The sequence below is a fragment of the Puntigrus tetrazona genome, chromosome 21 (genome assembly GCF_018831695.1).
Source record: "Puntigrus tetrazona isolate hp1 chromosome 21, ASM1883169v1, whole genome shotgun sequence".
NCBI lineage: Eukaryota > Metazoa > Chordata > Actinopteri > Cypriniformes > Cyprinidae > Puntigrus > Puntigrus tetrazona.
Genome location: NC_056719.1, coordinates 15,743,478 through 15,769,607, shown reverse-complemented (window position 1 = coordinate 15,769,607; position 26,130 = coordinate 15,743,478). Strand labels below are relative to the sequence as shown.

The window sequence follows — 26,130 nt, the reverse complement described above, 5'->3', positions numbered from 1 at the left end:
GTAGACCCCAAACTGCTTCAAAACACCTTTCTGGAAGTTTCTAGTAATACGTAAGACCTTAAATAGCTGGTTAAGGCATGCTTAATTGGGGTTGGAGCTAAAATCAGGGAGTGTCTCAATCAGCTCTGTAATTCAGTAGTCAGGGCACAATCAGGGAATCATACATTGTCTGAATCACAAAATCCTTGCATTGGAATTTTTGTTCTCTAAAAAATCCCACAGAACTCGCTATATTTATTGTATACTGCATTTACATTTTGCTTACATTTACAGTATAGATCCATATGTCTAACAGTGAGTCTACCTGTACAACGTTTCCAAATGTAAAGCTTTATTGCTTAATTTGTCTACATCTTCCATCACACGCAGGGAAAAGAGCCTAGAGCATTCAAATGTGTTTACTTAACATTCAGTGCTGCTGCTGTCGGCCAGGGGAGGGATTTGTCACCATGTGTTCGCTTCTGTCTCTAAAGACTCAAGATTCAAGTGTGGGGCCTGACCCAACAGAACCAGCCCCGGCTTCGGCGTTCCGTCTATCCGCTGAGATATTGAACTGAATCTATATGTGCCATTATACAGCAAGCAAGGCAGAACAGAAAGCCCTAGGGAGGTTCTCTACCCCCAAATTAGCGGCCATTGAAGGCTGCATTACGGAAGAGTGCATAATCAGCCTTCAAGAGTGCTTAGTGCAACACTGACCAATAATACAGCCTAACACACACACGTATGCAAAAGAGCAGCGATTCTCAGTCTGATTATACTTTGCTCATGGTGACCTAACATAATATTAAAACTGTTTATCATATACAACATGACTTAGTCTAAATGATTGCATAATATGATTTTTTTTTCCCTTTTTCAGGATGGCTGGGATGATACAGCCCATACAGTTTGTTGTCTTCCTACAGTAGTTTGACCTCCTTGAATTAGATCACTTGATCTAATCAAAATACCAGGAAACTCTTTGGTACAGGGAACATTTCTTACTATTGACTAGTTGCTTTTTAAACATGCCAATTATATCATGCATATCAGCTGCTTTTTAGAATTAATAAAGCATGTATTCTGCATGACCATATTCTACATTCCAATACCTAAACCTTACAACTATCTTACTAACTAGTAATAAGCAACAAAACAGGAGTTTATTGAAGCAAAGGGTTGGACCTTAAAATATGATGCAGAGAATTAGAGATTTCCCTTCTTTTTAAAAAATGTATGACTGTCAGTTAAATAAATGGTTCGCAATTAATCATAGCATTGATTTTTTTGTAGGGTGCTGTCTGTGAGGTATGTAACCTACCAGTTTAGAATCACTGTAACAGTGTATCTAAGCCTGCATGTCCTTTATTCAAATATGTGTGACCTTCACCATTTTCAGGAATAATTTATGCAGTCATGCAAAAATCATGACTATATTTCCATGCTACCAAAATATGTAGTAATAGATAGGAAATATGAGACAAAACTTTTGCGTGCTGTTGAATAATCTCAGTTTAGGCAGTTCCACGAGTAAGGAGCAGCAGCTGTCCTCCAAATGCAACAGTCCCTGGATGTGATGTCCCTCCAGTCCCTAGACAGCGTCTCCTACAGCTGTTCCTGATGGGAAAACATTCCACGACTGGAATGGGCAGCCAATGTCTACACCCCATGGGCAAACTGCTCTGGCAAGCATACATGACAGGTAAATATTTACATTCGGATGGCATCATCATCGGTTTGCCCTCTAATGGCCAGACGCTAATAGTAGCCACAGTGTATCTTCAACTGAGGTTTACTGCCTAATTATAAAAAAGTATAATGACCCCCTTTTACAGCAGAATGTGCAGTCAATGATGTTGTGTGATATGCACCATATATAGTAACAGGCTTGGTGCATTTTATGCAAAAGCTCAGCTCACATGCTGTACAGCCTGCCGGTCATTTTTTCAACATGAAACCTGACAGGGCTCAAAACGAATTATATTACACATACATGCATTATTGTATCTTACAATACCGCTTATTACAATGCTGCTTGCAATATATAACCACATAATAAGCTTATGTTTTCACACTGAAGAAAATCATTCAAATTCATCGTCCAGGACCCCATGGTCTTGTCTTGTTATGATAATCACTTAACGAGGTTGCTGAGTAATGACAATGCAGTCAGTGAGTGACTGCCATTTGGTTATTATAGCAAAGTGCCGTGAAACCTCCTGTGGTCACTCAAATCATGCAGTACAGTATGAAATTAGCGTGCATCTGTAAGCGGAGACCGTTATGGATTTCATCTCTTTGGACCTTTTTCAATAATCAAATGGACTGATATTGCTAAACAGATTTTACAGTGTCCAGGAAAATGTTTTATTGGATTAGAATGAGCATCTGTGGTTAAAGTAGATCTCATCTAGCTAGCCTAATGCAGACAGCAAGTAATACAGTGAAGAATAGACCAAAATTACATGCTTATTCAATGATAATACCTGAAATGCATTTTATGCACATTATACACATGTCTGTGCTATAGTAAAATTGTACAATAAGGTGCTTGTCATGCTTATGGGCTGGTGTTCTGGTTCTCCTGCCTTAGGCCCTGTCCACACGAAGACGTGTTTAGCTGTATATGCATACATTTTTAATCGTATAAGTGTTTCTTCCAGACTGATCCTGTGTTTTGGGAGAGTGAAACCGATATTTTTTTTAAATCAAGTCCCAGAGTGGATAAATGCTGCCTTCACGTTTTCGTGTAATCAGCCAATCCACATATTTTAAGCCCGCGTCTCTCGCCCCTAGTCAGACACTGCTACATAACAGCAACAAAAACCTGAACAAACATGTTTGGTGGTTTTGTGTGTACACAGATAGTCTTTGAGATGAGGATAAAAAAAGATCTGATAGGGCGTGGACGTAGCCTTAGACTTCCTTTGAGGTAATGGGTGCTGGAGAGAAATACAGAAACTGTATTTCTCCATCCTCCCTGCCGAGGAAGACCTCTACAGTCCCACTCACAAACTAGAGGCCATCTAGCCCTGAATCTCATTTGTCTCCAATGGTTCTGCCCAGCTCCTGTTCTCCTGTGTTTGCCTGCCTTGTCTTATGCCAGCCAGTTCCTCTGCACCATCTTTGCTGGTGCCAGTCACCCCCTCGGCTCACCCTTATTCTCAACCCTACCAGTCTTTAACTTCGCTGAGGCATGAGGATTTCCTGTCTCTGCCTTCAGCCATTGACTCGTAGCTCCCTCGTCATGGCCTGTCATCCCACTAGCTTCACATTGCTCCCTCGTCCCTCTGGCTCCACCTCGATCAGTCTTTGACCATCCACCACCTCTGGATTCCTCTCTACTGGCTTTGCCTCGTTACTCCGTCCCTCCTGCTCTTTCAAGCTCCTCCTTACTTCAGCTTCACCTTCATCCTCAGTTGCACTGGCTTCACCCTGGTCTTCTGGACCCTCATCTCTGCATTGATCACCTGAGCCTCCAGTTCCTCATAGGCCCTCCGGATCCTCAGTTTCGCCCTGGCTCTTCATCTGCTTGGCTCCATCCTGGGCTCCTTGTCTATTGGCTCAATCTCTTTCAGTTAGTGCCCTGTTGTTGTCTGCTCCATTCCCACCATGGTTCCTCCTACATCAAGTCCACATCAAGTCCGCTATCCTGGCTGGCCCCTGACCCTATGAACTATATCCCTTTTTCTTTGTCTGCCTCTCACCTGCCCCACACCCATCCCCTAAACCTCCATCCTCCCTCCTTAGTTGGACTGCTTTTGTTGGCACAAAGACGTGCCTTTCTGGGAGGGGGCAAACTGTCACTGTTATGGACTTTTGTGTTCCTGTGCTCCTGCCTTAGTCTTCCTTTGACCTTTACTCTAACAAAACCAGTTAATGTAACCAAATCCATTTCATAAAATTATCTTTTTTTTATATTATTATGAAAGAATAATGGAAATATACTTCACTGAAAATAAACACATATAAAACAACTGATACAACAGTTGCAAACAAAACTTAATGTTATAAAATAAATAATAAAGGAAATATTTATTTATTCACACTTTAGTTTAGGGACTACTGACTAAATAGTAACTGTGACTCTGCCATAAAAAAAGCAATTCTGTATTTCTGTATTTTTTTATTCCCTTGCTATATTGTATCCCCCTTGCGTCACTTCCTTTAGTATGACGGAAGAAATATGACTTACTGTAGTTGAGGCAACATTCACGCCTGACATTTCTGTGTGGCATAAGCATAACTCTAAACAACTGTTTCTACCCCCCACCCCTGCTCTGGCTATTTATATCCTAATATCATGGCAAGTACTTTATCTTGCGGAGTTTAATTGACCTTACAGGGGGGCGCAGGCACCCCAGGACAAAGCGGCAGTAAGATTAATGCAGCAGAGTGTTCAATGGGCTGGCGTTGAGGACTCTCAGAGGACTCTGGATGCTGAGTCTATACATTGCCAAGACTTGTCTCGCAGGCTCTTTAGTGAAGGTGGACGTCCCTGCCCCTGTTGCTCTGGTCGGAGGCCCTGTGTCCCAAGCTGCCGACTGCATGGGCGTCTTATCGGAGGGACAGTCCATGCAGCTTTTGTCATTGTCAGTGTTGACATTACCTCTTTCGTCCATCCTTTTGTTTTGGTTTTAATTACATGTCGGACGATGAAGAGCCTGTCAGTGTATTTTTGTCTGGAGAGCATGCTAGTGTTTGGGACTCCATTGTTGTTGTGAAGCTTGCACAGATTAGCTTTTTATCGTAATCAGTAGGAAGTGCATTTTTTAAAGCACTATTGAGCTTCTGCGCTGTCTGAGAGCAACAATAACAATGCTACAATGCTTTTTATGACTTGAAGTTTAACATTTCGTTGCCTAGGAAGAATGTGATAAGGTACCTTAACCTTAAAAGCTGAGAATGTGCCATATCAAGACTGAATTGCAACAAGACAGAAATGCAGGATAGAGTCTGAAGTGTGCACATATAGTTCTTCGCTGCTGTTTGTACAATATGGATAGGTAAGAATAGCTGACTAGTACTTCAACGACAGTGTAGTCAAGTAATCATGTTGACTAAGAAGATTGTTTAAAATATATACATTAAATAATTTAGTTATTGTTCGTTTTTGTTTGAATGCCATTTAAAAGCAGCATGTGTGAAGTTGAAATTGTGACCGTGGAATCAAAATGGATACAAAATAATATTGCATTGCTTGTTTTACCACATTGCATGGCAGTTTCAAAGTGAACACCACTTACTGATGCTAAACAGCATGTTGAATTTTTTGTTTTAATTTAATGTTTTATTACATTGTGGGGGTTTAGTGTTGAATGAACAAAAATCAAAATGCAACACAATGTATGCCATTTGTAAATTCTGTGGGTTTAGACTACTTCCAGCTATTTTTAAGCTGTGCAAAAACAGTTAATTTTACTACTTGATATTGATTGGTGTGTCTTAGCATAATATCGTAATGTATTATCTTAATTATGAACACACTGGTTTGTAGTGTAAACAGTTTTACTGTTTACTGCACTTTTGTTATCATCCCCTTTATTTACCTATAGGGGAAAAATTAATCGGAAGCCTTAAGAAAAAGGTGGATACTTGATTACCTGGTATATGGTTCATGTGACCTTGTGAATAACAAGTAAATGTAATCAACAATAAAGTAATTGTAGCCTAATTATGTAGCCCTATTATTTTAAAATGTAACATACAATACAATTAGTTACAACTCAGCATATATAATGTAAAATATGAACATGTTATTAACAAAATCTATAGTACATACCTAGCGCAAAAGCATGAAACATTCTCAAATAAATCAATGTTTGTGTGTTACGTGCATCTACACAATGGCTGTGGGCAGGCTTTTGAACACAGATACAGTACAACATGTAATCTCTATCTGTCTTGCTTGATCTCATCGCCTCATAAACCCTCCCCTTCCTATCTGCGATCATGCCATGCTTAAATGTCACTAAACATGTGGTCTGTTCGGTCACCATAGGCCTATAAAAGCTCAGATATGTTCGAAAAACAATTCTGTCTTCCCCACGTGTTTCCTATCTGTCACTCTCTTCTGCTTTCCTCATCTGTATGCTTGCGGGGACGGCCGGCCAGTGACTTCTTTGTGTAATCCATCCCTGCTCTGCATTGCTTGTCAAATTAATGAATCATCAGTCACCAGGTATTAAGGATTGAGAAGGCCTCAAGTGTCTGTCCCCTCCTCCTTTATTCACTGCTCCATCAATGCATCCATCCCTGCCATCAGTGGGACCTGGACATGGCAATGCTCACCATTGGCGATGACAGCATTCACTGAAGATGATTTAAACCTATAGGTGCCGATCCTGACTCATGTTTCATGATTAGTAAGCCTGATTGACCAGCTCATGTAATGGGATTTGCCAAAAACCAGGACACACAACAGGATACTGAATCATTTCGAACTGTCAGACATGTCCAGAAGTGAGTTTTTATACTGGAAGATATAGCTTTGAATTGTATACAAGTCTCTATGTGGCAAGATATGGCTAATTGCTTTGCTTTGAGTGGTTGCTAGTATGTTGTTAGCTGGCAAATATTTAGGGTGTGTTCACACTTGCCACGTTTGGTTCGATTAGAATGAACATTTGCTCTGTTAGTGCATTTGAGTAAACATGAACGCTGACGTCCAAAAACATGGATCTCGGTCCACTTCCAATAGAACTGAAGCATGAATGCAACACAGACCAATACGCCTTTTTTGGGGGGTGTTTGCACAAATACGTTAATCAACGTGACCAATCAGGTTGTGAGCGTATCATTGTGCCTTTTTGGTTTGCGGTCAAAAATGCCATTGTGAACGCTGAGTGGACCAAGACCAAATGTATAATTTTGGTTCAGGCCTAATTAGCCAAACTAACCGAACTATGAGTGTGAACACACACTTAGATGCTTTTAGAGCAGTAATTTTGGTAGTTTGGTAGGTTATTCAGGGTGAGTGCTAGAACATTGCACTTTTTAATAGAAATACATATATGGATACATATTGTCATCCTGGCAAAATGCATATGTTTGATCACTTAGTATACACACACACACACACACACACACACACACACACACACACACACATATAATGGTGATTCTTAGCTTTGCTATGCACATGCCCACAGAATTCCTCACTGCCAGCTTTTGTCTGTCTCTGTGGGTCCATGCCCTCCCATTCCTGTCTTGCACCGCCCCCACCCTCCACCCCGCGCTTCATAACGCCTGCGGAGAAATGTGAAAAACATGTCATCACTGAGCAATGTCTCCAAATATAACCAAGCTCACACTACAGACAGATGCAGCAGCAGATACGGGAGGGCCTGCACTCTCATTTGTGTGACCTCATAGAAAGTCTGGACCATAGATTCGTAATGCACAAACAAAACACATTTCCACTCTGTGACATATTCCCAGTCCACCGTGATGTCCAGGGTCCTCGGTCAGCAGATGATGCGATATCCTCCAGCTGTGGATACAACTGCAATTGTAATCGCATGACTGTGCACAAAGTGTACAGAGATTATTTATAGCCCATCTGTTTAACTTGGGTGAGTCCTCGTGTGATGCTGTCTTAATGCAAGAGATGATTTTGCAGATAAAATTAAACTCAGGTGGTAATATCCACACTGAGCCTCATAGGATACCGCAAATGCTGCAGAGCATGTTGAATACTGCATTTCTTTGGTTATCAAAACTTTATGAAAAAAAGCATCTTGTTGGTTGATGCCATATGTCCGTTAGTGCTCTGTGCTATCTGATAACGAGGGCTGTGCAGACTCCAGTTGAAAAGTGTTGGCTCTATTGGATTGATTCAGTGTTGTGCTATATGTTTTATTAAGGATGTGGCCATGCTTGTCGGTAAATTCAGCTGGAGATCATCTGAACTCAACCGTTATCATAAATAGCAACCACTGAGCGTTTAAAGTCCATTTAAATTTATGGTGCAGAAAGTTGCCCCTTTATATCCTGTTCAGTCCTAATTATAGCTTCCCAGTCCGGTTCAGATGGCAGAACACATTTACAGATCTCTTCATCTGTAATTTTGATTTGGCAGCGACCTCAGTGACCCTAAGATGAGTCCCTTGGGGGAAACTATTTGTAGCCTTGTTCTGAGAGCAAATATACCACACAACCAGACTGCGCTTCCACGCAGAGATGCTTTGACTTAGTACCTTTATGGAACTGAGGTTAGTCTGATGCTAGATGCAGAAGATTAGCGCAGTCCGCCACACTTTGCTGAGAATGTACAGTAGCGCTTAACCACTATAACATAAATAATGGATCCAGGCCTTTATAGTACAAAAAAACTTACCCACATACAGAAAAAACACATCAAATTTGGTAATCAGAAGCTCAAACATGCTTATCTGACACATGCTATAAGAACCAGTGATGTTTGTTCTCATGACCTTTGACCTTCTGCTAGAACCAAACAGGTTTGCGCATCAAGCAAGTATAGCTCGATTCTTACGGATTCATTTTACTGTGCTTTTATGAACTTTTTTGAATCACTCATTGTTTTTCTGGCATGTACTTTTAGTATAATTTTGGAATGACAAGAAGGTGAGTAAATGATTTTTCCATGAACTAATTAACTTCATCCTAAACACAAATTGTAAATTTAAATGGAATTTACAATGTAATTTTTATCTCTGAAATTTTCTTTCTGTTATCAGATCTCATTGTCTTTCGACCGTGTGTCTCATGAGAATTATAATCATTATGTTCCATCTGCCTTACACGCACAGGCACATACAGAGCAATACAGTGATCTTTACGGCCTCATCCTTATGTTCACAATTAGAGTGATGCTCTGTGATCACCTCTAGAAGTCAGCAATAGTATCCCTGCATCCTGGAGCAAAGAGAGACAAATGACAGCTGTCTAATGTAGAAAACTCAGAAGCAATCTACAGCAGGATTGTTTTTTGAGAATGATTTGTGTGACGCTGCAGTTATCAAAGTCTGACCAAGGTGGGCATACAATGTATGTTATAGGCGTTCATTTGTTAGTCCGCAGCCTTAGAGTCACTCCAACTGTGACTTCCAGCAGAAATATTCATTTAAGATAACAGTAACCCACGTCAGTTTACGTAGCACCTAAAAGACTAAAGACGTGTAAATAATTGATGCCGTCATGTTCTCCTTGAATGGCCAAAACATTGTTACCTTAGTTTTTACGTGATGTTATGATGCAGGATCAGCAGGTCTTAAACAGACTCTTACATTTCTAACTCCACACTAATTAACAATATGCCCAATAACATAGTAATTACACATCGAGCATGGCCAATGATTAACCCCTTAGGTGCCTGCAGGCCTGTCGTCATACTAGTTGTACCCTTGTACATTAGTGTGCATATAGATCGGTCAGTGTGTACACACACACACACACACACACACATACATGCTGTCCAATTAACTTCAGCTGATAGGCCTTAAAATAGACATGGAGGAGGCATTTCACGGACCACTTGCTCCTTGGCTCCGGATTCGTGAATGGACTCATCTCCAGTGAAGTGATGACATTTCTTGACTGATTGCAATCAATATGGATGACCTCTTGCAAAAAAAGAATGCTCAACAGTTAAAGGAGTACCCTGCGACAAACGGATGCATATCAGGATGCACCAAATACATCTTTTTAAACATGCGGTGAATGTGGAATCAGAGTCCCATTGGAGCAATTTCCCTGTCAAGTGGTGCACAACGATGAATGATTGATATGAACACCCCTGGCTTCACAGTAGTGAGTCAACAACTGTTAGACCCCCACTGGATGCAAGAACAGCAGGTTTAGGCCGGAACACAGCCCATCAAGATCTATCAACATTATGTGACAGTGAGTTCCTTGTAATGTTGGCTATGAGAAAAATGCATTGAGCTCTGCGATAGAATGCCCTCGTTGAGCTATATATTTTATGAATGTCTCACAATATGTTTGCATGAGCTAAAAAATGAAATTGAATGTTATAGGGTTGAAGGTTAACATAGAATTCTTGATTACAGAAACTACTGCAGCACATTAATTAAAATTCACATTTATAAACGTCCAAAGAGTTTTTATGTTTTTTTTATTTAAATGTTTTTGATCGTGTCATAAGACCAGCGGAAAACTATACTCTCATCTAGGCGTAATAATCAAGGAAGTTTGCTGCTGTATCATTGAAACTCTTTGGTCATTTTTGAACGCGTCTAACTGGATTCAATGATCTGTGCTAAGCTATGCTAAAAGTGCTATCGCCAGACCCAGAGATTGGTTGAATGGATTCAAAAATGGTAAAACTCAATTTATTAACTCTAGGGGAGTTGGAGATTAAGATTGTTTAAAAAAAAGCGCAGTGTTCCTTTAAGCGACAGAACAACAGAAGTGCAAACATAATGGAATACTTTAATAAAAAAGAAACCTCTGATTGAACTGTTTCTGTCTGAAATTTTTGCACATTTTGAAAGGTTATAATGTCACAGAATGAGAAGAAAGTGTGGCGTACTTAAAAAAAACTATTTTTAGACTATTGTAAATGCATGCTTAAAAATATAACAAACAACAATAAAATGTAATGGTGATGGGATAAGGACGTTATGTATATTGGTTTATATAGACATTGTTCAAAACTTTTTTTTAAATTATTTAACGTTTTGTTACAAATATTTTATATGCCTCATGTTCAGTATGCGGTTTATTCTATTAGTCACGAACAGAACACATTGTTTCCTGAGGATGACTTCAAATGCCAGGACAGGCGGCTGCAAATAACACAGTTCATAACTGCGAAATGCGCAGACCAAAAATGGAAAAGAAAGAAAATAAGGGTCATGTTTGGTCTTATGACTCATGTGAGGTCAGGACTTTTGCATAGCGTCCAATGCACACAGCCCCATTTGTCATTTTCCCGGAAACCCATGCAGCGCTAGTCCAGTCGTCCTGGACTAAAGCCTTTTGTATCATGTTCGATCTGAAATTTGTTCTTTCATGCATTGTACCATTTACATTAAAATGTTTAGAATATGTTCAAAGATCAACCTGATGCATTTGTTTTTGCATAGAAAGATCGCGATTTTGACCAAATTTGCGACAATAATTGAGAACAGCGGTGTAGCTGGAAAAGCGGTGGTTGCTTTGCGCTAATTCTAGAACTACATCTAGAAAAAAGCTCTCTAGATAAGCCGTTCTTTCACATGGAGCGTCTGACACATAGAGTGTGCCGTACCAACAGTGTTTACAATGAATAGTGTGCCTTTCCATGGTCTTTAATGCATTCTCCCAGTCGCCTCGGGCAGTGAAGAGGGATTCTAAATGTGTCCAGAGCTCCGCTCCAATGATTGAGTCAAACGCAGCACAGCTCAGCCAGCACTCTAAGGGGAAGGAAGAGAAATAAGATGGAGGGGAAATCAGAGGAGGAGGGTAGGGGGATTCTCTGTGTGCCCCCTTTTCTACGTCATCGCTGCTTTCTTCTCTCGCCTGCTCCTCTCTCTCTCTCTCTCTCTCTCAATTTGCTCAAGTCGCACTGCCTCGGGTTTTGCGCTCTGGCAAACTAATTAATTTATTCATTTATTTATGGTTTCGCCTTGCATTTTAGCATCTACAGGAAGTGCAGCGTCAAAGCATGCCAGCAGACCGCATCCTGCACTATGTCACACGAACCGTTTGGCATGTTTTCTCCACACTGCATGGATACAGCGAGTATAGGAAGGGGGGAGGTTGGGCGGCAATGACTGACAGCTTCCTTGATGTCCGTTTTCCCTTTTTTAATCGACTCCACCCTTCTTAATTCTTAAATGCGATGCTAAGTGCGCTTTGAACGTCAGCGCTCTCAGAATTGTAAAATACTTCTGGCGCTATTGTTCTGCCTCTGCTTCATTCTCAACAACACCACCCCCCAACCCCCTCGCCTGTGTGTACTGAATACAAGCTGCAAGCAGTCACGCAGCTGTTTCCATGGCAATATCTATCTGCGAGAAAGATTCGTTAACCCTCTCTCACAGGCATTCCTCACCGAGAGCCCACACTGTCTATGGCCAAAGCAGGGGCGCTGCTATTTACAACAGGCTGTGTTACATTACAGACACACATATGGCATCTTTTTTATGTGTTTCTGTGTGCACACATTTTATTTGTGTGGGAATATGTGTTAGGGTTTCCACTGTTGCAGATATATTATTATCCAGCAGGCTGAGTCCACCTGATTTACTGTACTCTGAATACACTGTATGTTGCAGACGAAAAGAAGATTTTGTGTGTCGGGAGAGAAAGCCATTTCTGCTCAAAGGGGTTTTTCTCGGCCGTATTGTGTGGAGGAAATCAATTAGCAATGGCTGCGACTTTTAACGCCAGCAGCTGATTTGAAAAAGAAAGAAAGAAAAAAGTTCTGTTGGTTTGTGGTTCTCAGCTGGTTGGGGTTTTTTGTCACGAAACCGTTAAGCAAACGTGATGTTACGATGTAATGCTTAAGCTCGGCAATATGCAAAATTGTTAACAAGACGAAATTGACAATTTTGTGAATATATGGCCTATTTCATGTTCTATTTCAAATCATTTTATGTCCTCAATTTACCATACAAAACATATTATGAACAACATAAACCTTGTTGCATGTGACTATGCTTGTATGTAGTCTGGATCACATTTTCTATTTCTTTCTTTATGGATTTTGAACAGGAAGATAAGGTATTTTTCCAGCTTTGATTTAAGTGAGGAATTGATATGCAGCAAAATATTGTTGATTGGACACAAATTTTCCCTGCATCCATAACCTTATTATAACAGATTTTTCACCCGTTTTTGGGCTGTGACCTGCCTCTTAAGTGGTTCTCAATCCTGATCCTGGAGAACCCCAAATTCTTCATATCTTTGACTCTTCTCTTATCTGACAGACACATATGAAGCTTTGTGTAACTTTGAAGCTGCAACTTGCCATTGATGCTATGAGCATGTGTTTACTGTTCACATGTCGATCTCAGTTGGCTGATCATGTGGGTATGATGACATAGCATGCCCACATGATCATAAACAGACACCTAAATGCATAAAATGCATGTATTTAGAGTTTATTAAGCGTGAGGGTGTTTTCATACATGTTTAGCCAATCAGCTTACACTTACGTCACTGATAGTTCCTAATATTCCTACTCTGAAGTAGGAGCTTATTTAGTTCCTCCAAACCGAGTTCCTTCTAGTTCCTGTGGTGCAAACTCATCAAAAAGTGGGTAGTTTTACAATTAGTTTGGGTACTATGAAACGGTTCCTGTTGTCCAAAAGACCTTATTGTGGAATACATGTATACCTGTTTCTATACAGAGAAGTCACGTCCACAATTTGGAAAATGATTTTTTTGTTTCTTAAGGATTTTCAAACTGGTTGGCTAAATCATTCTAATGAAATCCAATGCAATACATTTTAATTTAACCAATACTTTATAATGTTTATTGAAGAAATTCAATTTAAAATTACCTTTTGGAGTTAAATCCTGTGTCCTGTTGTTAACTATGCCCCTTTTTGAGTTGATGGCAGATACTGACATATAAAATTACGATGTAATTTGACACCCATAGCATCAAGGCCATGATGCAGTGTTGAAGGGAATGTCTTAGGTTATGTATGTAACCCAGCTCCTTGAAAATAAACGAGGTACTGCATCATGTTGTCATGCCTTGTTCACGCCTTCTCCTTTAGACAATAAGCATCTGATTATGTGCATTTATGGTCTTGCAGATATACATATACATATACAAGATGAAACTGTAGTCATAAACACTATACTCACACAACACAGCTGTGTCAATGTTGTCAGTCTATATTAGTTCTTGTTTTTATATTTCAAATATATGATATAGCAATATCAGACAAGGAAGAAGAATACTGTTTTCCTGAATATCAACAACTACAAAACAAGAATTAATATGCAAATAGATGAAATTGGAAATTGAATTTGGCAGTATTTCACTGTAAAATATGTTTATATATTAGTCTGATGACTACTATTTAAACATTGTGACGAGCGTCCCGAAGGACTCACTGTTAGTTCTGTTTGGGATTTGAGATGTTTCCCAGGCCTCAACTGGCTTCATGCCCTTCAAACTCCTCTTTGCCTCCTAGATGTCGCCAAGGAATTCTGGAAACGGCAGGCCATTGGAGCATGGTCAAACACGTCAAGAAGATGAGGTAGAGGATCGACCAGGGCTGTGAGCACCTCAGCAAGGTGTAAGTGGCCCAACAAAGGCAACAACCGGGCAGCCAGCTCGGAGACAGAGTGATGGTCCTCATTCCCACAACTGCCCGCAAGTTTCTGGCCACCTGGCAGGGCAGATACACAATACTAGAAAGGATTGGGCCAGTAACTTACCATCTATGTCAGCCTGGATGACGCAGAGCTAACCAGCTCTACCATATCAACCTTTTAAAGAGATGGGTAGGGAACAGGATCAGCCTGCCGCCCTTGCCACCTCTGATCCCATGGTTGTGAACCTCAGCCCTCACCTCTCGGCTGCCTAGAAGGGGGAACTCCAGCACCTGGTCGTTCAGTTCTCCAATGTCCGGCAGCGTCCCTAACGTGTCCCTGAGGCTCATCGACAAGTCTCAGAATTTGACGGCTACCCCATGCCTCGGGAGAACAAGCTGTTGAATCAGCTGAGAAGGGCCCGGTACATATCGACCCTGGACCTCACCAAGGGATACTCTAAGGTACCTCTCTTCGAATCAGCTAAACCTAAAACCGCTTTCGTCACCCCTAGTGGTCACTGGCAGTACCGGACCCTTGCCTTTGGTATCCACAGGGTGGCCTCATGAGTCCTACACTGCTGCCTACCTCAACAATGAGGTTATCCACATGGGAGGACCATCTAGAGCGTCTGCGGAGGGTGGTTTCAGAGCTCCGGAGGGCTGGACTTACCAACAACCCCAGCAAATGCCAAAAAACGAGGATCAATCAGCATCGCCCTGGAAAACAACGAGGAGCATCTGATCCCACCCATCACTGGCTGATCGGTCACAGCTGTTCCTCCAAGGCACGCCGGTAGATGAGCATGGCCTCCAGGAGAGTGAAGACTAATACATTTCTCTTGTTCCCCTCCAGACAGCAGTGTGTGACCTGAAGCACCAGGACACAGTTTGGACTTTTTGCGCTAATTGTAAATAAAACCACCCTCCAGGATTTTTGTGTGAGCTCTCCTTGTTGGGTGATTCTTCACCCCGTGACAACATCAACTAAACAAAAACTAAATATCTGTGATTGATGTACAAAGATATGATAATGTGCAGTTAACATGCTAATTGCAACTCATGTTCCATGTCTGTGTGAGGGCAAAAATGGTTCAATAATACTGTTGTGTAAATTAACCTTTTTTAGTACACCCTACAAGCACCTAATTGACCGTGTTACATTAATTAGTGTTGTGTATGTGTGTTATGGTTAACAAATACAAAGTGAGAGGCAAAACCTGACCCTAGAAAACATATCTAGCTCAGTCAAGAAACTCTAGATGGCACAGTCTGATTGGACCATAATATGTAATCTGCTAGCAATTACTTAATTTACTACATGGCTGTGTATCTAGCTGTGGTTGTGTGGCAATTATATTAATATGAGCAAAGATGGCAGCTAACCATTGTGTTTTTCTTACTGTGAGCTAAAACAGAAAGTAATCAATTTGACTAGTTTAATATATTGCAATTTTTCTAAAGACGTACAATATCTTTGCGTCAAGAACTGGCACATTTATTTAAATAACAGACGTCGCTGAGTAATGATCATTGACAGAATTTGTATTTTTGGGTGAAATGATCCTTGATGATATTCATAAGGCCATTGGGTTTGAACACGATGACTGCAGTCAGAACACTCCATCTTCTGACCACCCATATCCCATCATGTACGAAGGAAAGGGGGTTGTAGGATCGGCTGTAGAAAGCAGATGAATGAAAGCCTCGCGGAAAGTCGTCAGTGAGATGATATGAGAGTAAAGTCTCGAACATTCATCAGTTTTACAACCATTGATTTTCACATGCCGCAAGCTCTCCTGCTGTGACGCTTCCCATCAAGGTGAGACTGTTATCGGGATGTATTTTTCAACCTTGTGTCTTTGCCGTGACGCTCTGTTCCCTCTTGAGGCAAAAGGGAAAACTACTTCAAATTTTGGATTAAAAGCAGTTCAGCCTGCTGTAGGAAAATTACCTACGTTAATGATGATGAGTTTACAGATTTTATTTAATTGGCTCAAAATGTGAAAGCCCTACAGCCAACTTAGCTGATGTTTAAGATACAAAATAAGGAGAATTATGTCCTCAAGACTGTGTCCTCAATCACAACCGGACATAGAGGCAGGGCCTGCATGTAACCATAAGAGAAATAGGACAGATACTTTTTTATAGCATTCTTGTAAAAGTTTGGATTTCAGTTAACAAAAGATTTAGTAACACCTTAAACATATGCAAAGCAATTTTAGAAAATTAATTTTATTGGTCATGCTGTACATTAGGTGGCCATAACTACAATGTACTTACATAAAAAAAAACAAGTATTTTGTTAATATTGTATTGCAAATTTTTTTTTAAAGTTGTCCCATTTTTCAAAGTCTTTGGTGTCCCCAGAATGTGTCTTTGAGGTTATTATATCATTTTGAAAATGTCTAATTTGAGTGGAAGCAGAAACACTGCTTTTGGTGCTTATTCCTTTAAATGCAAATGAGCTGCTGCTCCATTCTCCCTTTTCTAATAGAGCTGCGTTATTCCAGCTCATACCTGCCGAAAACATCTGTTTTGATTCTGATTATCATGTTTATCGCTTTGGAATCATGCATTTTAAACCTTATTGGTTTTTATATACATTTTTCTGAGCGGACACAACTGAAACACACAGACAGAAAAGGGGCTGACACAGCATGTGAGTACTATACTAGGTTCTCATTCACACACAAGTTTACGCTAAAAACACAGTCACACTCGGTCATGTCTGTGAAGGTAAACAGCTGGGGGAAAAAATCTGTGTACAGCAGCAAAATACAGTAAATAAATCTATAAACGCTCCCTCGTCTCCTCTGAGGCTGGGACTCGTCTGTGCACCCAAAGACAGAACAGTTAGCATGTTTTGCTCAACCTTTCTCCGTTGGCATTAGAGCTGGTGACCACCGTCGCTTGAGAAATCACAAAGAAGGTGCAGAGGAGGTGGAAATTTACAGATTAAGGGGCGGTAATATTATAATGAGATGCTTTTGCATCCTCACAAGGGGAGCGAGTTCAGACACGCTAGTTTTTTTCAGACAAAGGCTTACTAAAACAAAGTTACTGGGTTACTCTTTTTCACGTCTACCCAGTTGATAGATGCACAGGGGAGCCAATTATAGCACTTAAAACCTGGAAAAGTCAGATTTACATAATATGTCACATTTAAGAAAAAAAAAAAAAATAAAATATATATATATATATATATATATATATATATATATATATATATATATATATATTGTATAAAACTAAAAACTTATATTTATAATATGTCATAAGAAAAAAAAAAAATATATATATATATATATATATATATATATATATACATATATACATATATATATATATATATATATATATATATATATATATATATATATATATATATATATATATAGTCAGATATATAATAAAAAAAAAAAAAAAAAAAATATATATATATATATATATACACATATACATATACATATACATAATATGTCACCTTTAAGAAAAATGTTTCCAATAATCTTATAGAGGGAAAAATAAATATAACAAATTTAAATAGAATAATTCATTTATTAACTACAAAAAAAGTTTTGGGTATTTCATACTTTTCCCTAGGTACCCTTGGCAGTCTGAGACCCTGGGGTCCAATTCACAGTCCAGCCCTGGTAAAACCCCTTATTTGATTGATCTACTGATAAACCAGTCATGGAAAGACTGAATTACACAGCTAACAAAGGACTAACTAACAAGCAATCTGGTTTTCTAATCAATAGCTTAATTTATCTACAGCAGTTTCAAAAAATCTTTAAGGAAATGTGAATCGGTAGTGGAGCCACCTGTCTGTTCAACAACTGGTATTTCCTCGGTAGCACGCGGAAGCCTAGCTGATTAACAGCGGTACAACACATTCTAAATAAACTTTTTCATTTCAGTATTCTTATTTTAGATACACGTTTAGATACAAGCAATGAACGCTGTATATTACAAAAAAAACAGACAAGCATCTTGAAGGCAGCAATGCATTAAGCATGTGATACTATTTATATCCAAGATGTGAGAGTGACCTAGTAACTCACATGTCTTATGCAACATGTGTGTGTATGTGTAAATAAGAGACTGCGCATGTGTTGGGGCTGAACATAAATATGAATTATTCTCACATTCTAAACGCATGTACCTCAGACACTTACTACAGGTACACCTCAGGAAACAATGAGGGAATCTGCCAGGTCCACATACACTGCCATTCCAGGGTTTGAGGACAATGTCGTTTAGTTTATATTCATTTTTAATGTTTTTAAAAAAACAACAACAACTAAAAAGTAATATCGATAATATGTCCTCATTTAAAGCAATGTATTTCAATAATAACATATTCCTTCAGAAATTATTGCAGTATGCTTATTTAGTGCTTTCTGTACTTTACATCTTTTTCATTATAATTTAATTTAATTTAATTTAATTTTAATATTATTTATTCATTTAAATAATTATTTTATTTTATTATTATTTATTTTGATAAATAGAAATCTCAGAAGATCAGTTTTTGAAGAAAACTATTATTTGATCATACACTTTCAGAAACAAAGGTATATATATATATATAATATTATATATTATATTTAAAAAATCACCTTCAGGTATACTATTCCTTTAAGTGGATGAACGATTAAGTGTCTTGTGTTCTGCAGATTGTATACATTAACACTTGTGTATGTCACACTCAAGCAAAGTTTGAAATAATTGGCGTAAGCACAAATAAACTGCCCAAAAGTGCATTTTCAGAATTCAGCAACGGAAACAGAAAGAATGTCTATCTAAGCCGTTTCAGGACTGCATTCCTACAGATAAAGCAATACATCACGATGTAAACCTCACAGGGAGAGTTGAGAGAAGAAAAAAAAAAACTTAATTAGCCTTCTGCAACACAACTGAGTGACATTTTTAATAAGAGAATTTGCAACAAACAGATCCGAGTGTTGTAGCCCTTCCAAAGTGCATACGTTCACGTATGCTTTCCGAAGCGGATTTTTGAGTGAGTCAGCACTGGTGAAATTGCTGTAGCTATTCGAATTTACCTCATGATTGCTTTTAAGTTTCCAGATATTTAAATGGAGACAGAAACATATTTTCTTTTCTCATCCTCCCCTGAGACAACATGCAACAAAAAAAAGCAAAGGGCATGACAAATCTACGACTGATAATAGATGATTGTGGCTTCCCAACATTTAATAGGCTCACAATACGTTGTGAAGAAGGATTTTAATGCATTTCTGAAAAGAATAGCTTGGTGTTTCCTGAAGCCTTTGGGTCTTTGCTGTGAAACAGCCAGTGTTTTGCTGTAAAAAGCCTGGTTAGGTCTAACGTTGTTTACGTAAGATTTCATTGAATAAAATCTTGCAAAATAAATAACGATAGTGTAAATGTGTTATATATGTGTAACTGCATACGCACGCATTAAAATCAGCTACGCTACGATCCATATATGAAGAATTTAAAGAAGGTGATGATGATGATTATCATTCTGCGAAGACTGATTTCAGCTGAATTTACTATATATATAAAAAAAAGAAAGGCTTGGTCTCTTGTGCCCGCAGCCATGTTTCTTCTATCGCTTGACTGTAAAGCAATTTAGATTCAAATAACTACACATACAGTAGTGTCAAAGGAGCACTGTCATTTCCATTGTCATTATCCCAGTGGTCTTTAATATCATAGCTGTCATTCTAATTCATTAAAGCATCTAATGGCGTTCGGACAGCCTGGAGCTCTCGCTAAAGTACCTTCCTTTAATGAGATGACTGCAAAGATGTCTTGCATCCAACCCGAGGTTGGATAGAGGGTGAAACTTAAAAGTAACCAGGAAATGTGTCTTAACGACCTTCTCATTCTCTGCGCGCACTTGAAAGAGGTGTGTCAAGTTTTTCACCGTTTTACTGGAGAAAAGCACTTATATTAGTGTAGGACCCTTGGGTCTATGGGATTAGCAGGACTTTACTCGTACAAACATGGCTCCATTAGCTAATCGCATAATAAATTCACTCCTTAAATCTCAAACACAGGCTGACTAATGCATATTTACTGTAAAGCACATGCGGGTGTTGATGATGATACATAGACCTAAAATGACCGTTTTTTTTAACATGGTATGTGGTTAAACTTTATTTTAAGATGTGCTTGTTACAGTGTAATTATATGTTTAGGGTTAGGGTTTGTCTTGGGGCTACTTGCATGTAATTACGCATATTTTATCGTTATTATAAGAACATGTAAAATGTGTGACGACTTAAAATAAAGTGTTACTGTCACGTCTCTGGACTGTTATTGTTTTTTTGTCTCGTGCCATGTGCTCTCTTTGCCCTACCTTCCCTTCGTGTTAATTGTATAATTGTCTTCACCTGCTCCCTGTTAATTTAGTCAATTTCCTTGTGTATTTAGTCCTGTGTGTTTTGAGTTTACGTTGATCGTCGAGCTTACATACGCGGTTTATGTTCTGCCTGCCTGTCTGCCTGTATTTATTATTATTTTGCCCGTTATTGAATTAAATCTGTTTAAGTTTATGTTGCTTGCCTTGTGCTCCCTCCCTGCGCCAAACCACCAAACGTGACAGTTACCTTTTATGTTTTAGTTCATGAAAGCGAAAGGTTGCTTGCCCCCCCCCCCACTGGAATTTCCTCTCCAGAACATTCAGCACGGAAACAATGGACAGCCCAAGAAAATGACACGTAACAAGCAGAAGACTAGTTCTAAACGACACCGAAGCTTGTTTACTGTGTCCAGAACAGGTGTAGTCCGTGTATTCTGGGCATTAACTCGGACTGCAGGGTTTTATACATGTCCACAAACCATATGGATTTTTGGGGCCTGTTCCAAAATGAAAATAAACGCAACCAGCATTGAGTATTTAGCTATGGACGGATATGTTGTTGTCCATGGTCCTGAAACCACTCTTCTCCAACTGGATGGATACGGTGCTGTCCATGGTCCTGAAACCACTCTTCCCCAGCTGGGCGAAACTCATGCTGTCCGTGGTCCTGAAACCACTCTTCCCCAACTGGACCAATATGGTGCTGTCCGTGGTCCTGAAATGACTCTGAAAAGGTAATCGGTCGTCTCTTTCCAAGAAGTCAAACACTGACGACCCGGCAAATATATTTAGCAGATCTGTGATCATCTGAATTTACGTTGCATTTACACTGTGACACACGGAGGAGCACTGGCAAGATTAGGACTAGATTTAGACTAGGATTCCATATAACCAAGACCACTGCCAAGCGCACATTCGAATCCACTCCACATCGCACCCGGTAAACATATGATGGGGGGTGTTACTGATATGGCTTGTAATGCCTCATTAAACTAATCTTGTAAAGCACAGCTGAACTACTGCAGATAGCGCTGACGGCCGTCTATCTCTGCCCTTCTCATCAATGTGCCTCACGTTTCAGCGGGGGCCATCAAGGAGCTAACCGGGGGTCGAGGATGCCCACATCACCACCGGGGCCCTCCCGTCCAAGAGATGCAACAGAGAAGCTCCTTTAAATGTGCCATCGAAACACCACTGCTCTGCATCACCGCTAGCACGGTTGCCTAGCAACTAGACAGCAGATGCCTGCATCCCTCATCTTTTCTGAGTAAAAATACATGGAAAAGAAATCACACCTCTCATGTGTTTGTGCAGCACGCACGATCATTTTTTTTTATCATTTGGTTCGATCGCTGATCTCGATCCGAAATTTCAAGCCGCATGTCGCCGGCACTGATTTCGCACGGTCATTTCTCCGCGGTTCTTTGCACGCATAAGCCGTCTCAGAGTTTGTGTTTGGGGGAGCGCGTCGGGCTGAAGAATGTGGAAAAGTGGAAGAAATGCATGAAAATGCGCCGGGATACTCTCGCAGCATTTTAATAGGTTGCAGCTCGCGAGCCGACAAGTACAGACATCATTCCTCCGCTAGACAAGCGCGTGGACAGACTGCCTTTCCTCTTTAGTTCGCTTTGGCTTTTATTTTTTTCAACAAACACCTGCGTTTCATTCAGCACGCTCGGAAAAGGACAATGTCTTTTTCCCTTCTTTTTAAATCCAAGCGTGCGCGTCGGAGATTTTTGTTCCGGTCTTGATTCTTTTCTCGGTTCCTGGAGGTGTTATTGCAATTGAAGTGTGTCATCATTTGCTCCGAACAAGAGCAGGAACATGCTCGGGGATTCAATCGAGAGATAAGGGGGCTTTTCCAGTACAGGCTAGACAAATCTTGGACATTTGCGAGCGTTTTATTGCGATACGCACACGCGCACCGCGCGTTTTTTTTTTTGTCCTGCTTCTGCTTCATATAAGGTTGTACTATGGACTACAAGCTCTGACGTCTGCATCAGATATTTTCTGCTGCATTTCTTTAAATGTGCATCTTTTCTCCCCTGCGACTTTGAGAGGAACGTCTCGACCATCAGCAGCAGGGGATGCAGATTTCATTTTTTTTTTCTTTCCCACCTCCAACCTTTACAGCTGAGGGGGGGAATAAATAAAAATATCACACACTGTGGAGCACCCCCTCTTTGAAGGAGCATCAGTGGAGTCATGGCTTGTCCACAGCTCTGGACCTGGAAACTGCGACGACAGGTGTAGAAGAAGACTGATACACTTCCATTTTTTTTTCCTTTTTTCATCGTCATATTTATTTTTTTCTCCATGGTTTGCTTGAAGAAGACTTTCCAGCACTTTTTCCAGAAGTCCTGTCGAAGCTGAGAGATGTCTGATCTTCTGGTGTTGATCGAGGGGGTCTCTGACCTGCACGGATTTCCATAGCTGAAGAATAACAGCTGGGACCTATTAAAGATTTTCTTTTTCTTTTCTTTTTCCCCCCTTTTTCTTTTCTTTTTTCTTCTTTTCCCGTTTCTTTTTTTTCCGCGGGGCTATCACAAATGTGTGCGCTGGTGCTTTGATCTCAGTCGTTCATTTGGCCTTTTTTTTCTCCCATCCCCTTCTGTTGGATTCTTTTTTCTACTTCTTGTTCTTCTTCCCTTTCTTCTCTTTTTTTTTTTTTTTTTTTGTAACGTCGGTTTGGAGCACGGGCGGTTGGATTACTGAAATTGAATTAACGGATTTGTGGAAATGTTGGGTCCTCAAGAAGACAAATTATGTGGAATTGTTTCTGCTCTGGCGGCCTTGTCCTTTGTCTGCTTTGCACAAAGGTAAGAAAATGACAGATATCGGAAATTATGATTGTTGGATTAAATAAACGAGCCCGCATATCGATCAAAATCAAACGGACCGCCAGATGATTCGCTGATAGGAATCATGGCTGCATAATATTTAAAATCATCTAGACTTTTTTTCTGTTTTACCTGAATTAACAGTCGAATTCGTGTGTGTGTGTGCGTGCGTGCGTGCGTGTGTGTGTGTGAGAGAGAGAGAGCAATCATATGTGTGAGAAACATCCTCATAACGATTCTACAGCGTATATAGGCCTATCATCGAAAACTAAACCTATATTTTTCTTTATAATCCACACAATATTCTTTTGTTCGTGTGAGTTGCACTTCACCCCCTTTAAAACCCCTGCTCACTTAAACAGTTAATTAACATTTAATTAACATAGCTACAGTATACGAAAATGCATCTTCCCAACCGTATTCTACGTCCACTTAGCCTTGCTTTTTTTTTTTTTTTTTTTTTAATCAGTGACAACTCTGTACTCTGCCATCAATCAAAATCGGGTCATAACAGAGCTGTGTTTTGAATCTCATATAAACAGTGTGTTGAAGCAAGACGGGTTTTATTGCATGTGCACGTAATAGTTTCCCGACGTGTGTTTTAGATGCAACGTTTACAAATACACAAATGATCAATGTTTTTTTCTTCTTCTTCTGATCCACCCCCACCCATGCCACCATGTCGCTGGCGTTAGAAGAGATCCATCATCACTCAGCCAATAAGAATAAAAACGACGACGCCTATCAGTCAATAATGGTTAATGACATGTGTTCACTGGTGATCATTGAGATGCGACGTGGCTTTGAGGCCGAAAGCACGCATCTTTTCTCCGTGTTTGAGGAACACCTGTAAGACAAACGACAAGCCTGATTATACTTTAAACATTTCTGCCTTTGCTCATCACACGCGTCTCCGTGGCGCCTTCCATTTTGACGTTTTACTACATCCCTTTCAGTTTAGCACGCATGGCTGAGATTTATTATTATTATTATTGCTATTTTTGCATTTGTAATCCGGAGTGGCTGTCGTGCGCAAACTGTTGCAAAAATAATCAAACGACGACAAAACGCTAAAAAGAGTTTAGAGTTTACCTCAACCCTATCCTTTCCTGCCAAAAGATCATGTAAAATAATATTTCTCTCCATTGACTCTAACACTGCTGTGTGACATTCTATCTTGCGCTGAAAACTATTTCATTTATTAATTATCATTTATACAGCTTTAATGACTCTGTAGTGATTGAGACTGAATATGTGCTCTTTTTTAAAATATGCCATAGCACACAACAAGTGAGCGGTCTGCAACATTCATATAAATTTTTATCCTAAAAAACGGAATGTGTTATGCATCAGCTACCCATCTGTTCACAGACCCTCAGGGGTCCCGGGACCCTGAGTTGAAAACCCTGGCGTGTTTGAACCAGATAAACCCAGTCACACCAGTCGTCAAAGTTACACGTCGAACTGACCACCCACTGTAGCCTGCTGACAATGTGACGTTTTGAGGTTTATGATATTCAGCAAAATGTCACGTTTTTGAGCGATTTCAGCTTGTTGGTAGATTCGGTGTAGCTTTCAGTTGCACGCTCTGAAAAACCAAATAAATTATTCAGTCCCATAGATTTATGTTAATGATGATGTGGTGGTTATATTGATAGAGATAAGCCTCTTCGGCTTGGCAGCGTTCAAGAAAAACCGAATCTTGAATAAATGCAAAAAAATAAACGCAGCGCAATAAAATCAAATGAACGAATGAGCTAGGTGATGTATGTTTTGCTCTAGCCGAATTTCAACATGAAAGTGCTCTCGATTGTCTCTCCCGCAGCACCTCCACCGGAAGTACCGGAATATCTGTGGCCAAGACGACAGTGGACAAATTGCTGAAGGGGTATGACATCCGCCTTCGGCCAGACTTCGGAGGTACACTTGATTCTTTATTAGAAATCTTAAATCCTCGGTCGCTGATGAAGCGTTCACTGGAGCATTCGATATCGTTGACTGGTGCAGCATGTACATAGTCATGCGAAATTTGCTTATCTTCTTGCGAAGGAAGGCTTTCAAATCTTTGTGCATGTATATATATTATATATATATATGTACTAAGACTGGTTTGCTATGGCAAGACTTAATGTTAAAGTGACAGTACGAAGGCAGACATTTTCTAGAAACTGCTGAAACATCTCATGGTTTAATAGCATCAATCTCAAGGTTAGGCAGTACTGAAAGAAAACAAGGGGCTGTTTGAGATGGAAAGGCACTTTGTGCGCTCGCACGCTGTCCACAACTCCCCTCTGTTGGTACAGTTTTCACAAAGGCTGAGCGCACGGTTTTAGGTTGCTGTTCGTGGTCCATATTTCCGCACGCATTTACATTGTTGAAGGACGGCGTGATGCTTTCCGAACCGCAAAATCGGGGGAAAATCGAGGAAGTCGGAGGAAAAGTCTGCCTGTCACGAATCTTGTGTTTGTCCGCTGATTTCGCAAAGGGACTGTAGATCTGCTACAGAATGTTCTTTTCAATTCAGTCCTTCGACAAATTGCTTTGTATTTCAACAAAGAAGCAAGTCTATCTATATATCTATGAACCTATCTATAAATCTGTTTATCTGTTCATTCATACACCATAGAGCCCTTTTTTGGTAGAAATGATGAGTTTGATATAGAATTCTATGCTGTATTGTTGTCTCAACTGCAGTATTTTAGGACACATT

At 40.0% G+C, this 26,130-nt stretch overlaps 1 protein-coding gene across 1 annotated transcript in view; it reads left to right on the top strand.

The window, feature by feature from the left end:
* Positions 1–21,853: 21,853 nt before the first annotated feature.
* Positions 21,854–26,130, top strand: part of gabrb4 (gamma-aminobutyric acid type A receptor subunit beta4) — a 44,575-nt gene continuing 40,298 nt past the window's right edge. The window contains exons 1-2 of the mRNA XM_043222084.1: positions 21,854–23,399; positions 25,246–25,340. Of these exons, the coding sequence (XP_043078019.1) occupies positions 23,320–23,399; positions 25,246–25,340 (175 nt within the window). The 5' untranslated portion in view covers positions 21,854–23,319. The remainder of the gene's footprint in view (positions 23,400–25,245; positions 25,341–26,130) is intronic.